At 41.1% G+C, this 14,911-nt stretch overlaps 1 protein-coding gene across 1 annotated transcript; it reads right to left on the bottom strand.

Moving 5' to 3' along the window:
* Positions 1–5,809: 5,809 nt before the first annotated feature.
* On the bottom strand, positions 5,810–14,267 carry LOC103482032 (uncharacterized). The gene is made up of 10 exons (XM_081600692.1): positions 10,112–14,267; positions 9,947–10,031; positions 9,720–9,832; positions 9,477–9,620; positions 9,221–9,300; positions 8,992–9,038; positions 8,434–8,894; positions 8,176–8,332; positions 7,989–8,075; positions 5,810–7,653 (listed from the first exon to the last, which is right to left on the bottom strand). The coding sequence occupies exon 1, from the start codon at positions 12,347–12,349 to the stop codon at positions 10,466–10,468; it is 1,884 nt and encodes a 627-aa protein (XP_081456818.1). The 5' UTR covers positions 12,350–14,267; the 3' UTR covers positions 5,810–7,653; positions 7,989–8,075; positions 8,176–8,332; positions 8,434–8,894; positions 8,992–9,038; positions 9,221–9,300; positions 9,477–9,620; positions 9,720–9,832; positions 9,947–10,031; positions 10,112–10,465.
* Positions 14,268–14,911: the final 644 nt, after the last annotated feature.

The following is a 14,911-nucleotide window of genomic DNA, read 5'->3' on the forward strand; positions in this document are numbered from 1 at the left end:
CTTTGGAACCTTTTAGGCAACCTGGCGTCCAGGAGACTAAAGAAAATATTTTGCTTTCCACCCTTTTGAGCCTTTTAGCCTCTGCGAGAGGGGAAAAGGAAAGAGGGGCCGAAAAAAAAAAAAAGTGGAGGAAAAAAAAAACTTTCCCCCAAGGTCAAATGTCCTGAGTGGGACGGCTGCCAGGCTGACACTATAACCATTTTCCTCACACGGCTAGAACCAGAAAACATGGCAAATCTTTTTTCTATAAACATATAACAGAAAATATAAAAAAAATAAATAAATTCTTGGACACAAATACAAAAGAGCGTCTAAGAAACTTTATAGAAGGAGCAGAGAGACGATCCGATAAGAGCTACGTGAAAATGATAGGACCTGCATGAAGGCAGATGAATGAACTCCCTCCATCCGACTCTATGGCTGCGTTGGGTGCATGTGAACATGTTCCGCTTCCACAGCGCATTATGCTCCCTGAGAAGTTTAATCTGCGATCGACCATGATGTCATACACACACACACACACATGCATGGATGCTTGTACAGTAGGGGCGGCATAGAGTGGGAGCGTGTGGCCTCCTGTGTGTAATTAGGGTACGGCGAGGGGGCAGCCTAATACAAAGTCCATTACTGCAGATCGGAGCCTGATTGCATTCAGAGGTCATTTTCATTTGAGGCCCCGCTGGGAACGCGCGGCCACACAGAGGACATGTCACACCCTCGCCGCCCCCCCTCTACACACACACACACACACGCACACACAACCCAGCTGCCTCCGTAGAGAGTAAATGGGTTATGTGAAGTCCACATATTTGCGTACTGGTGGTCCGCTGTTTGAGGTAGGTCCAGAACCTGATTTGCTCTAAATTCAAATCTTTTCTTACTTTTTACAGACTCAAAGACGATGGTCCTCTATGGGTGTTCTTAAGATATTAAATAAAAAAAAGTTTATGGTGAGTTTATGGCAAATATTTCTGGAGTTGTCAGATTTTCAGTATGGTAATATGCAAAGGATGAAACGAGGAAGAAAAAACATGAGGAGGTAAGTAGATAAGGGAGGAGAGAGAAAAACGAACAGAAGGAAACAGAAGGAAACAGAAGGAAACAGAAGGAAGGAAGGAAGGAAGGAAGGAAGGAAGGAAGGAAGGAAGGAAGGAAGGAAGGAAGGAAGGAAGGAAGGAAGGAAGGAAGGAAGGAAGGAAGGAAGGAAGGAACAAAAATGGAAGGAAGGTAGAAAACAAGACATAAAGGTCATAAGGGAAGAAAGATGGAACAAATGACAGAACCGAAAAACTGTAGACGCTAACATTAGCAGTGGGGACGTCCATGCTGCTGCAACATGAGAAAATGACAGAGGAACCAGATGAGCTACATAAAGGAGATGGAACAGGAGGAAACCATGGAAACCAAAGGAGAGAGACTGATGAACACAAAGGGAGCTGATCCAGAGGGGATGTTCCGTTCACACTGCGGGTCTTGAGGCTCAATTCCAATCATTTTTCTTTAGTGTGATCATTCATACCAGAAATTGAATGCGACTGCCATCAGACTTGTGTGTGAACGCTATGCGACCTTGAAGTCACACAGCAGAGCACTGTTTACCACAGTAACCATGAATGCCCCCGCCTATGGATCGATTTCAGTTATTCGGAGCCAACAGTGTTGTTACAGGATCATAACACAAAAAAAACCCAGCACAACTAATAGTAATGGCCTTCTGGGGAGCATCGACTCCAACGTCTGCAGAGGCGTTTGTTTGGATGTGAGTGGTGGGTTTGTGATGGGATCCATTTTAGTGATGCAGACTTCTCTCATTTCTAGAATAAGAAATTTCAGCCGTTGTTTAGCGCATGTGGTTTCTTCTAGACGCCCGTCTCTTGTCAGTCACGTAAAACGTAAGTCACGTCACGACATGTCAGTTTTCACTGCAGACGCTTTGAAAACTTTCGGGTACGTATGCAATTTAGTAAAGTATGAATGGCAAAATCTGATTTTTTTGATTGGGTGAATAGATGAGAATTGGGCCATGAAAAAGTCACATGGGCAAAAACATTTGCATTTGGGTTTCATTCACCTGCTGTGAATGTATCCTAAGACTCAAAGAGAAAAGGCTTTACAAAAAAAAAAGCATAATCATGCGATAGTGTAGCCAGACCTAAATCCACCTGATAAGATGATACAAGACTTGAAAATTGACGTCGACGGATGCTCTTCATCCAATATGTCTGAGCGTAAATTATGTTACATAAAGAATCAACTAATTTCCTCCTATAGATGTGTAAAGATGGTAGAAATGTACAGCCCAAGACTTACAAGTGAATACCAATTTATTCCTTCCTTTAGATTTGATTTGCATAAACCTGTGAAAGCCATGGATCTGTCCACGTCACAGTTACGCTCTACTTTGTGTCGCTCCATCACATCCCAGGCAGACAGATTAACGTTCGTGGCTGTAATCTGACAAAACGTCTAGAGGTTCGAGTTACTTTGTTTGGGATTCACCTGAGGGGACGTCCCAGTCCGGTGGGGAGCCGTCAGGCCTCTGATGTCCCCCAGTGCTCCCAGTGACCCCTTCAACACTGCCAAACCAGCAGCCCTTTATGTCTGTTGTTGAGCAGTGGAGCTGCTCAGGGGGCGGGGGGCATGTGTTCTGGCCTAGAGGTCAGAGGTCAGTGTTCCAGCAGAGAGAGGTTGATTAAAAGGTGCCTTCATCTCTCCGTCTCTGATCCCCGTGTCTCAGCTGGACACAGAGAGAGGAGCTGACCCTCCAAACTCCCGTCTTTTTCCCCCACTGTTGCCCACTGAACTTTTCTCACACTCGCTTCATTTCCATCGACTGCAAAATTGCACAAATTGAAATAGCAAAAATAAATTGGCTTAAAAAAAAAAAAAAAAAGCAGCACATTTTTCAGGGGTTTGTCAGCCGTATCGACATAGATGTATTTCACAAAACCATAATGGAAGCCCCTTTTTTTTTTTTTTTTGCATTGCACGAGTTACGTGATCACCAGCAGGAGGTTGCTACTGGCGAAAACGTCAAAGGAGGCGACAGGAAGTGGTAGGAGGATTATGGTTTGTTTTAGTTTTTTTCGGATGATGTGCAGCTGGCTCCACCAGACCTCACAGCATCCCACAGTTCTGTCTTTCAAACGTATTCTGTAAAATCCCTCCAACGCCTGAGTTAAGATGCCGACGTCTCCTTTAACAGCTGATAGATGATGAGCGTTTAGCACCTTGGCTTAACTATGGTGGCAGCAGCTCTAACCTTCTGTTCCATACGTCTGATAGATTCTGAGAATTTTACCAATTTGAAACTATGAAAAACTTTTCCATACTATCCCTATACTCACACCTTATTTACTTTTTACTTTATTAAAGTTGGTATTGAGGGAACATTTTATGTTGTTTTGCACTGAAGTGTAAATCTGCTTTCATTTCAATTTAAAAAAATGTAATTGTCACAGTTGACTAATACGATGGACGAACTGTACACAGCCTGTCATTAACCTTCACATGAGCTGTTGTAGCTTGTAGTTTGTTTATTTTCTGAGGTATTCACACAGGCATGCAAGTCATGAATATTGCATATTTGAAAAGTATCTTGAGGTATCTTTATTTTGCTTTTCCGTGGGGCCATTTGGACAGAGAATCACTGCTGAATGTAATTTCTGACATTTGTTTATTTCCTTAACTCAAAACTCTGCTCCAAACATGACTTTTTTTTAAGACAGAAAAAAAAATCATTCAGTCTTTATCTGTTTTTTTCAGTTTTCAGTGTTTTGTTTTTATTCTGCCTCGCCTCCCCACACCTCATTTCTCTTTGCCTTGGCACCTCTGCGCCTCCTCTGGCTTGGCCTCTGTACACACTTTGGTAGGTTCCTATACTCTCATTCTGGAGGCACTGGGTTCTTGTTGGTCATTAATACGTGAGTTAAATGGTCTGTGACTCTTCCTGGCCTGGCGACCAGGCAGAGATGTATGGGTTAGAGCCGGCACTGTTTCTAGCAGACTTCCCCAGCGACTGGAGGACTTTAGCCTAAGATGTTAGCCAGTTACAGCTCTGTCCAGGAGACAGAAAGGAAGAGTGGAGAGATGTTGGAGGGGAAAGGAAAGGAAAAGGCATGCACAGAGGTTTGCAAAACTATTATTCTTTGAACTGTGACAACCCAAAACATCCAAGTAAACTAACAACGTAGGGACGGCGCATGGTGTAGTCGTAGAGCGGGTGCAATTTATACACAGGCTGTCCGTCCTCGACTCTGCCATCCAGGGTTTAATTTCCGAACCTGGGACCGTTGCTGCATGTCTTGCCCCCCCACCCCCGTCCAAAAACTCAAACTTTACCACACATCAGGTGAGACATTACAAAGTAAGAGCATACATTACATTACATACTAATGTAAAAAAACATCTTTTTTTTTATTATTGCAGTGTTTTTTCTATAAAAGTTTAAATGGACATTACAATGGTTCAGGCAATGTTCAAATCTAAATCAAGTTAAGTCTCCATTCTATCTGATTTTTATCTAGTTTCCAGACTTTTGATGTGTAAAACTGGTAGACAAACAAACCCTAAAGACCATGTAGCTGTAATTTAGGAAATTCAAGCCACTCTTCTAAGATTCCTTTACATTTTTGTACAAAAAAAATAACACTTTGCCTTTTGTTGTTCCACCATAAACCATCCCCATACAATACTTTAGAGTTTGTGCATGTAACTTAACAGAATATTGTAAAAGCCAAGAGGTGTGAATACTTTCCAAGACACCTCATGCTTTTGACGGGGAGTATCGGTGCTGTGAATGCTTTTTTATGGGGCGTTGCTGATTTAAACTCAGATTTAACCGCCGCCCTCGGAGACTCTCTTCTAACTAGGATTTGCATAATTATGGACTCCAAAGGCGACAGTCGCACCAGGCCTGGATCTGAAGGAACCTCTGTGGTGTTTGGCAGCACGGCTGTGCCAATTACTGGTGTTTCCCGATGAAAAATTGCAATAATTTTGCTTCCACCTTCAGCAAACTTCAGCAAACATTTGGGACGACAAATCAACTAACCACAACGCTTCCATCCGCAGGCCACCTAGGCGGAGAACCCCCTCACCCTCCCAGCCCCAGTCCGCCTCTCCCATGACGAAGCTTTTAAAGACAGAAATGGTGCCTGTCTTCTGCCGTCCTGCGACGCATTTCATTTCCCACCGCAAACCTCCGGACGGTCAGACTCCGCATGTCACCCTCGGGTGTCAAGAAAACCTTAAAAAGTCAGAGAGCGGGAAAGCACCCTTCATTGGCCATGATCGAAATAGCATCCAGCGTCAAGAACCAAATTAAATATAAAAGTCAAGTGGTGGGTGGACTCACCACCCACGAGACGCACACACGCTGCAACCTCGACCGGTAAACAGACGGAGCTTTTAGATAGGGGGGCAAGGTGGTCCGACTCCTGCCTTTCCCTACAACTGGACCGAGCTGGCATGCGTTTGAAATCCAAACCTGGTTTGAGAGGAGGGATGCTACGCCCTTTTTTTTTTTTTTTTTTTTTTTGGCCCTGGCCACAGACCAGGAACCATAAATTTGGCTCCTGACCTGAGGTCGACAAACGGAGAGGAGGAAGGAACGTCGGATGAGGGGGAAAAAAAGATGCAAGATCCGTAGAGTCTGCAAGTTTATCAGACGTGTGGAGTATTTTAAACGCAAAGAAAAGCTGAACGTTTAAAAGTTGGTAAAATTAAGATTATACGACATTCATACCCCTTTAATATTTTCACATTGTCACATTGTATCGAAATAGTGATGTACTGGGATAGCATGTGATAAACCTACACAAGCTTTTATTGAATTTGCTTACAACTTAATGTTATTTTACTCTACGATCAGCTTAATTACTTTCCAGGCTTTCATAAATCAAGAGAAAGTTACACACAAGTATAAAACGGAAAACAATAACTCCAAAAATACATGTATCATTACATCATAATACATAGAAATAACCTGACACTGTGAAATCTATTACATTTTTTAGTATCTTCCTCCCGCTTCTTGTCTTGTAAATAATTACCATGATTTTCACATTGTTGTGAGAATTTTCTTTAGCATTGTGATGACTGAGAAATATAAACTTAAACTTGAAGTGTATACATTTGTTTAGTTTTTACTCTTCAGAAACTAACAAAATGTGTGTTTTTGCACTGAGCCACAATACTCTATTGTAATGACATCAGATTATGCAACATATCTTCTTCATTCCAAACATTAAATACACATTATTACATAAAAACATTCCATCATGACTTAAAAAAAAAAATTTTTAACAAAAATTAATTTCTGGACATAGCAAATGAGCTGAACTCATTCTTCAACAGGTTCAGTCCAGGAACAAGCTCATCATCATCATCATCATCATCCTCTCCTGTCTCCAGCCAAACTGATATCTGATCCTCCTCTGACCCACAGCTTTCCTGTCAAACCTCAGATGTTCCATCTTCCACCTCAGTCATGGACTCTTATGCTTCCACAAGTTTGTCTTCAACAACATTAGGAGACGCTGCTGCTCCCTTTGCCTCCACCTCCAACTTTTCTGTATCTAGAAGTGAAGAGGCAGCTGGAGACGCTGAACAAGGCTGCAGGTCCAGATGGTGTCAGTCCCAGAGTCCCTCTGTGGGATTCGGCAGCATCTCTTCAACCTTAGCCTGACCCAAGAGGAGGTTCTGTTGTTGTGGAAGACATCCTGCCAGGTTCCGGTACCGAAGAAAAGTCACCCATCAGTCATCAACGACTATAGACCTGTTGCCCTGACAACCCACATCATGAAGGTCCTGGAGAGACTCCTGGAGGCCCACTTGAGAAAGCAGACGAGCTCATATCAGGACCCCCTGCTGTTTGCTCATCGTTGTGGAGTTGGAGTTGATGATGCCATCAGACACCTGCTTCAACAAACCCACAGTCATCTGGACAAAGCAGGCAGGCCTGATTGCTCTGTTAGAAACTCCAGAAGACGCAGGTGGAGGCCTCAACAATCACCTGCATCTGTGACTACCTGACAGACCACAGGTTGTGAGACTGAAGGACTGTGTGTCCAACCAGGTGGTCAGTAACACAGGAGCACCACAGGGCTCTGTACTCTCATCACTCCTCATCACTCTCTACACTTCTGACTTCCAACACAAGTCCAACTTCTGTCATCTACAGAAATACTCAGATGACTCTGCAGTTGTTGTGTGTATCAGAGAAAGACAAGAGGCTGAGTACAGAGATCTGGTGGAACCCTATTTCCATCATGGGAGAAGATGTGGAGGTGGTTCAGGAATATAAATACCTCAGCAGTCACCTTGACAACAGACTGGACTGGAAACGCAACAGTGAAGCCATCTAAAAAGGAGACAGAGCAGACTGCCCTTGTCAAGGAAGCTAACATCCTTCAAGGTTTGCAGCACGATGCTACAGATCTACAAGTCTGCTGTTAAGAGGATCATCTCTTCTGCTATCATCTGCTGGTGCAGCAGCATCAGAGCCAGGAACCTCAAAGGGCTCAACGATCTGATGAAGAAGGCTGGATTTGTTCTGGAGACGACTGTGGAACCTCTGGAGATGATGCAAAGAAGGATTCTTCAAAAGAGTCAAGAAAGCTATGGACAACTCTGACCATCCTCTTCATGAGTCTGTATGGGGAAAACAGAGTATCATCAGTCAAACATTTCTTCAGATTTGTTGAATTACAGACCACTACAAAATATCTTTCCTGCCAATAGCAATCAGCCATTTACAATAACTCTTTGAAGAATCTGAATTAATGAGCTACAACTATATTTAATTTCCCTTTGGGATCAGTAAAGTCAAGGCATGTTTGGGTAATTCTTGAACACTACTGAAAGTTTGATAGGAAAAAATATTGAACAATTGGAAGTTATGGTGGAAACATTTTTTGTGGTTTCAATGAAATGAAACGAAAAATGTAAAAAGATAATTAAGTTTAGCTTTTCCTGTGCCGTTTCACCTGTTTGCAGCTCGTTTTCCTGCTTGCTGCGCGTTTGCAGTTGTCGGCCACAGTTTCTGATCAAATCATTATCTTCTCAACCTTAATCTGTTACAACCAGTAGATCAGCAGTAGATCAGTAGATGAACAAAGTAACCTGCTTTAATTGTTGGTCAACTCATGCTTGGTTTGTTATTGAAGGACCTACTTCACATGGTCCTTCTTTATTCTGTGTCATTAGGTGTTCGTCTGCTGCATCAGGAAACGTCATGTCTGGATTTCCAGCAGGATTTTCTGTGTCTCCTCAGTCCTCTGTGTCTTCTGTCTCCTGATTGGTCCAGTGCTGTTGTCTTGTCTCATTGATGCTGGAGAATCATCACATGATCAGACACACATTCCTTAATCTCTGTCTAAATAACATATGATTGAAAGAGACTTTCTGATCAAGCCATCATCATGTCCTCACCTTTTCCACAATCTGTTACAACCAGTAGATCAGCAGCTGCAGCAGGTCTTCTTCTTTAATTGTTGGTCAACTCAAGTCATGTGACATGAGTTGACGGAGAAATGAGATAAAGAGAAAAGACAACAGAGTTAAAAAAAGAGAATATGGACAGAAGAAAGAACAGTTTTGACATTTGACCTCAATTTCATCCATTTTTTAAAATTGTTAGCTGGGTAAAAATAAGTTTTCTTACTTTTTTCGTCAACATGGTTCTCTTATCTACCTCCACCTTACTGGTGGTGGTGTAGGTGGAGGTTTACAGACTGACGAGGACCCACTTCACATGACTTCTGTCTCTTTATTCTGCACACATCCTCAGGTCTCCCCTTGTTAAATCTCTGGATTTCCAGCAGGATATTTTTTCTGTCTCCTCAGTCCTCTGTGTCTTCTCTTTCCTGATTGGTCCAGTGCTGTTGGTGATGCTGGAGAAACAACACATGATCAGACACAAAATTCTTAATTTCTAAGTAGCATATGATTGAAAGAGACTTTCTGATCAAGGCATCATCATGTCCTCACCTTTTCCACAATCTGTTACAACCAGTAGATCAGCAGCTGGAGCTTTACTATTTTAATTGTTGGTCAACAAGTCATGCGACATGAGTTGACAGAGAAATGAAATAAAGAGAAAACATAAGTGTTAAAAAACAGAGAATATACATCTACAGAAAAAAGAAAAGGTTTAAAATTTGATCTCAATTTCATCCATGTTTAAAACTGTTACATGGGTAAAAATAGGTTTCCTTACTTTTTTTGTCAACAGGGTTATCTTCCTCCACCTGACTGGTGGTGTTGAAGGTGGAGGTTTACAGGCTGAGGAGATCCAACCTGGGATGATCAGAGACATTATTGATCTGCAGAATCGGAATCTGGGATCAGAAACCAATGCTGGATTCTCTACAATGTTTCTAAAATTGTTTAATATTCAACATCTGACTAATGAACAGGTGAAATTTCAGCATAGGATTTTATGGCAATGCTTGGTTTGTTATTGAAGGACCTACTTCACATGATCTCTGTCTCTTTATTCTGTGTCCTCAGCTGGAAACTTCTTCTATGGACTTTCAGCAGGATTTTCTGTGTCCCCTCAGTTATCTGTGTCTTCTCTCTCCTGATTGGTCCAGTGCTGTTGTCTTGTCTCAGTCATGCTAGTGAACCAACACATAATCACACACATTCCTTAATTTCCATCTAAATAACAGATGACTGAATCAGACTTTCTGATCAAGGCATAATCCTGTCCTCACCATTTATAAAATCTACTAGAACCAGAACCAGTAGATCAGCAGGTCCTCTGCTCTATTCCTGATCCTCCTTTCATCAGCACAAAGTTCATCAAAGCTCTGCTGTTATGAAAGGACTCAATAAAAAAAATCACACAAAATAAAAGTGTCAGTGAGGAGAAAGTACAACAGAAAATAGGAAATATATTTTAATGCTGAACATTTTTTATTGTGCAAAAGTAACTCCTTACATTTTTTTTCAACTGGATTCTCTTATCTTCCTCCATCTGACTGACGGTGGTGAAGGTGGAGGTTTTCAGGCTGAGGAGATCCAACCTGGGATGATCAGAGAATCAGAGATCTGCCACCAGCAGGAGGCAAGCAGTATCATGTGAATGTGGAATGCAAAAACTTACAGTGTGAAAAACAAGAGATCCAGAAGGCAGGAACCACATGGACAATGATGAAAGGATCCAGCGATGAGCAGCTACAACCTGAAAGATTAAAAACTTGGAGAGTGGATTAGTAGAGGAACAGGATAGAATAATTTACTGTACTGGAGAGCACTGTGTAGGGAAGAACCGCTATCACACCCTGCAACATGGGGGAGATAAGAGGAAAACACAAAGATGAAGAAAACCCGGTGCAAGGCTCTACCTAAGGTTTCTTCAGGCTTGCTAGAAAGCCATTGGCTTTAATAAAAACCCAAAGAGAAATGAATGTTCTAATGTGACTTCCCAAATTGGTCTTCAGTTTTTACAGATCCCAATCTAATCAGAGTCACTTGACAAGACGTAGCGAGGTCTAAACCACACATGTCTGCTAAACCACACATGTCTGGAACTCACTCTTGCTGTAATTCCACTAGATGTTGATGGTATTGGTTCCTCTTCTATGTCACATGGCATCCTTGGTGGGGGACTGAAAACACGGGGTGACAAAATGGGATCTTCACTGTACTGCGTCAATGGTGAGGGACTGAGGACGGGGGATGGCAAAACAGGAGGTTTACGCGCCATTTTACAAGAGGGACTGAGGACTGGGGATGACAATCCAGGATCCTTACACGATGTCCAAGGTAGGAGACTGGGGACAGGGTGTATCAGAATGGGATCTTCATATTCTGTCTTTCGGTAGGGAATGAACAGAGAATTACCACATGTCCATGCCACCTTTCTGAGAATGCTGTGAAAGACCTCGTCCCAACTGGCATCATCGCTATACTTAGTCCTCTTGGCGGCAAGCTCCTCTTCAGCAACACTGTCCCTAATCCTCTTGGCTGGTAACTTGACTTCAGCAATACTGTCCCTGGTCATCTTGGCGGGGAGAGTGATCTTAATCCTCTTGGCAGGGGGCCCTTCTTTAGCAACACCGTCCCTGGTTCTCTTGGCAGGGAGGTCCTTTCCAGCAAGAGGGCGTGACCAAAAAGCTGAAAAGAGATCACCCCTTGCAGGAAGACCGATCTTTGTCCTCTTGGCTGGGGGCTCCTCTTTAGCAACAGTGTACCTGGTCCTCTTGGAGGGGAGCTCATCATCAGCTTGGTTCTCCCTAATCCTCCTGGCAGAGGGCTCCTGTTTAGCCTCATCACTATCCCTGGTCCTCTTCGTGGGGAGCTCCTCTTCAGCAACAGTGTCCCTAGTCCTCTTGGCTGGGGGCTGCTCTTCAGCATCACTGTCCTTTGTCCTCCTTCTGTTTATGCCAATCACAGATGTCACATGAGCTGTGTCTTCTTTCAAACCTACCTGATGACTAGGCTTTGGGTCGTCCTCCTTTGCAGCATCCACCTTCTTTGTAGTTCTGTTGGCACAGCCAAAAGTTAAAGAAGCCACTACATTTTTCCAACCCCCCAGAGGTTGTGGTGAGATACCGATAGGTTTGGAGTCCTCTGGACGCAAAATTGACTCTTCCTGTTTGTCAAGTCCAGATGAGAATTTAAAGCTGGAAGGAAGCACGGTACCAAAACTAAGCTTTGATGGTGGGTCGTCCTCCTTCGCAGCATACACCTTATTCGTTATTCTTCTGGCATGTCTGGAGGTCAAAGAAGCCCCGTCCTCTTCCAAACCTACCTGATGATGTTGCAAAGTAGCGATAGGTCTGAACTTCTCTGGACGCAAAATTGGCTCTTGCTTTTTGTCAAGTCCAGATGTGAATTCAAGTGAAGTACAGGGAGCTGTGTCTTCTTGACATTTCTGAGCCACCCCAATGTCTTGTATGTATTGGAAATTTGGGGGAAGAATCTCAAGCAACTGTGACGCAACATCGACTACTGTCAGACTACTGTCAGCGGAGCACAGCTGATGAATCGTCGAATTCAGAAGTTTCAATGACTCTTCAAGCACTCCTATACCCCACAGGAATTTAATATTTGGTCGAAGGACCTGGACAACCCGAAATCGGGATTTAAAGTCATGCTGGTCTTCATTACCTACCTCGTCTTCAGTGGAACTAGTGGTAGAGCTACCACTGGAGCTGGTAGTATTGCTACTACTGGAGCTGGTAGAACAGTCCACAGACCGCGGAGGTGAACTATACCTCAACTCCTCTCCATGGTCTTCAGAAACCATGTTGGCTTCATTTAACCATACCTTACCATGATCCTTACCTTTGTCTTGATGTGCCTCCAACATTGGGGATCCATCTGCTGGAAGCGCCATAGTATGGCCTGTGAAGGAAAAAAATAAAGCAAAAACAGCTATAATTCAGTATCTTGACAGTCATAAAAGTCCAAAGCAATGTTTCGAGGGAACACTGAAATACCAACAATACAATAACCCAGGTTTGTGAATGTTTGTTTTTCTTGAATATATTTAATTAACAATATTATTGCTATGCCAGATGTGAATACAAAGAAGGAAATTAAGAGATAAAATAAATAAAGCTCATCTTTAGTCACAAAAAACAGCAAAAATCACAATTTTACATAAAAACCAGAACACACTCTAAAACTCAAGGATCAAACATGTATAGACCATCACCACTCAGACAAACAAACTTCTAGCTTCATCTTGGTACCAATCAATCATTAAAGACAACAAATCAAATTTAGTCTTATTGGTAATTCATCCCTAGCCATAAACTCTTAAACATTTGGAAACATAAATTAAAGAGCTATACACTGTGACTTTTTAATAGCTAATGAAACACCTGTAATCTTAGATTGTGCCGTTAGTGTGAATAAAATGAAGCCCTGCAACAAGTTACTTAGTTTACCCTTCTATAACAACCCATCCTCACAAATCTTTGATCCTACAGGTACATTTTATCATACTTAATAGTAGCCAGGGATAAATTTGTGATCCATTCATTACTATTATACTTAAATCACTGCTTACACAACTTTAATACTTTAAAAGTATCAAAGTTTTAAAAATATGTTTCCAATAGCATTTGTAAATTACCAAAATCTTAATTGTAGCTAATCAGACTAAATTCCTTTGAGCTCCACAAATTTTTCACAATCACAGCCACAGTTACTCTGACATCCCATCAGTATTGCCTTCTCCCACATATAGCCAACAGCAGAAATGTACATCTAGTATAAAATTTAAAGTTTTATAGATGAACATCTTTTAAAGTAGGGATCTAAATAAATAGGCCAACATAAGTGGCCTTTCCAGGGGCTCCTACAAAAAAATTAACTTTATTTGGTTTAGAAATCCATATCCAGTGTTAAAGTGGCCACTATATTTTGTCTGGAGATAAGCCAGACAAAATAATTAAAATAATAATCTGCATCCCTTATAGGTAAAAGGTAAGGGTAATTTTATTTATATAGCACATTTTCAGCAACAAGGCAATACAAAGTGCTTATGTGTGCATGATGCCTCAAAGTCTTACTTATCACATGTTAATATTACTTCAAATGGGTCAGTTATGACTAAAGGTAGTGTTATGAAATTCATTACATCAGTCTGAAGATCATGGCTGCACACAACCCAGCAATAAACTCAGATGAATGTTGACACAATTATATTATTCCAAATGCTTCTTTCAATATTACCATCTCCATGGAGACAAAGAACATCAACAAAATGGATTATCTCAAACTAAAATATTAAGTTTTCCAATCACTACACCGCTGACTTCTTTCTGAAAATGTAATCGGCGTGAAAATATATTACAGCTTTAAATATGCAAAGGACCAACACAGCATTTCGTAAACAATTAATTATTCAAAACTCCTCTTTCTTAGAAAAATAAAACTAAACAATAAGTAATAAAACTAAACAAGTTTAAATATAAACTAAACTACTTAGAAATAATACAGGAGAAATATATATCTAAAAACCTCTGATGTTCAAGTACTAAGGTTTTATTTTAAGCAACGTATCCAAGGAAACCAAATGTGTTTTTGAGGCATTTTCTGAAACCTGGACCAGGCACTGACTTCTTATTCCAAAGATCTGAATAAAGCAAAACAGATCTTTTAAAATCAGAAATAACTTTTTAAACCACATAAGCAGTGTAAATCCCCACAATCCCCCTGAAATTTTAACTAACCAATGAATCACAACTGGACCAACTGAAACCGAGATCATTGTTTTTCTAATGGATTTTAACATTCACTGTTAAAATCCAGTGATTTTAACAGTGAATGTTAAAATCACTGGATTTTAACAGTGATTTTAACTGTTAAAATCACTGTTAATCACTGTTGCAACTAAAATGCAATGGAGCAAAACATTGTTTTTCTGGTCTTCAGTAATTATAATAAACTAAATAATTTAGTTACTTTGTGAAATAAACAGGCACACATTGATTGTTCTGTAAAGATTTTTTTATGATAATAAAGTTGTGCGTTATTTCATCAATGTATCCATGGAGACTACATATACCACATTTTTCAAAAAGCCATTTCCAAAACATCTTTCAAACCAAAACAACTACCGTCAGCATTACTGGCATTTTCCAAAATTTCTAATAACTAGCGTATAAATCACAATACAATTCAATTAACTCACAAATATGTTGCATTCCAAAAAAGCAAATTATACGTTCCTAAACGATGAGTCGGAATTTCCAAAAAGTGAACACCAGTCATTAAAGCTAACTTTAACCAACTCAAATGGTTTTTTTTTTTCTTTTAAAATCAGTTCACCCATGTAGGAAAAATAAACACACATATTAAAATCTATCATTAGATGGGAGGAGGCACATGTCTGCAAAGTGATTCTTCATTTTTCATTGAAGTCATTTTAAATAATGTCACCAATGTA

This window comes from Poecilia reticulata, chromosome 19, assembly GCF_904066995.2.
Source record: "Poecilia reticulata chromosome 19, P_reticulata-male-v2, whole genome shotgun sequence".
Taxonomy (NCBI): Eukaryota; Metazoa; Chordata; class Actinopteri; order Cyprinodontiformes; family Poeciliidae; genus Poecilia; species Poecilia reticulata.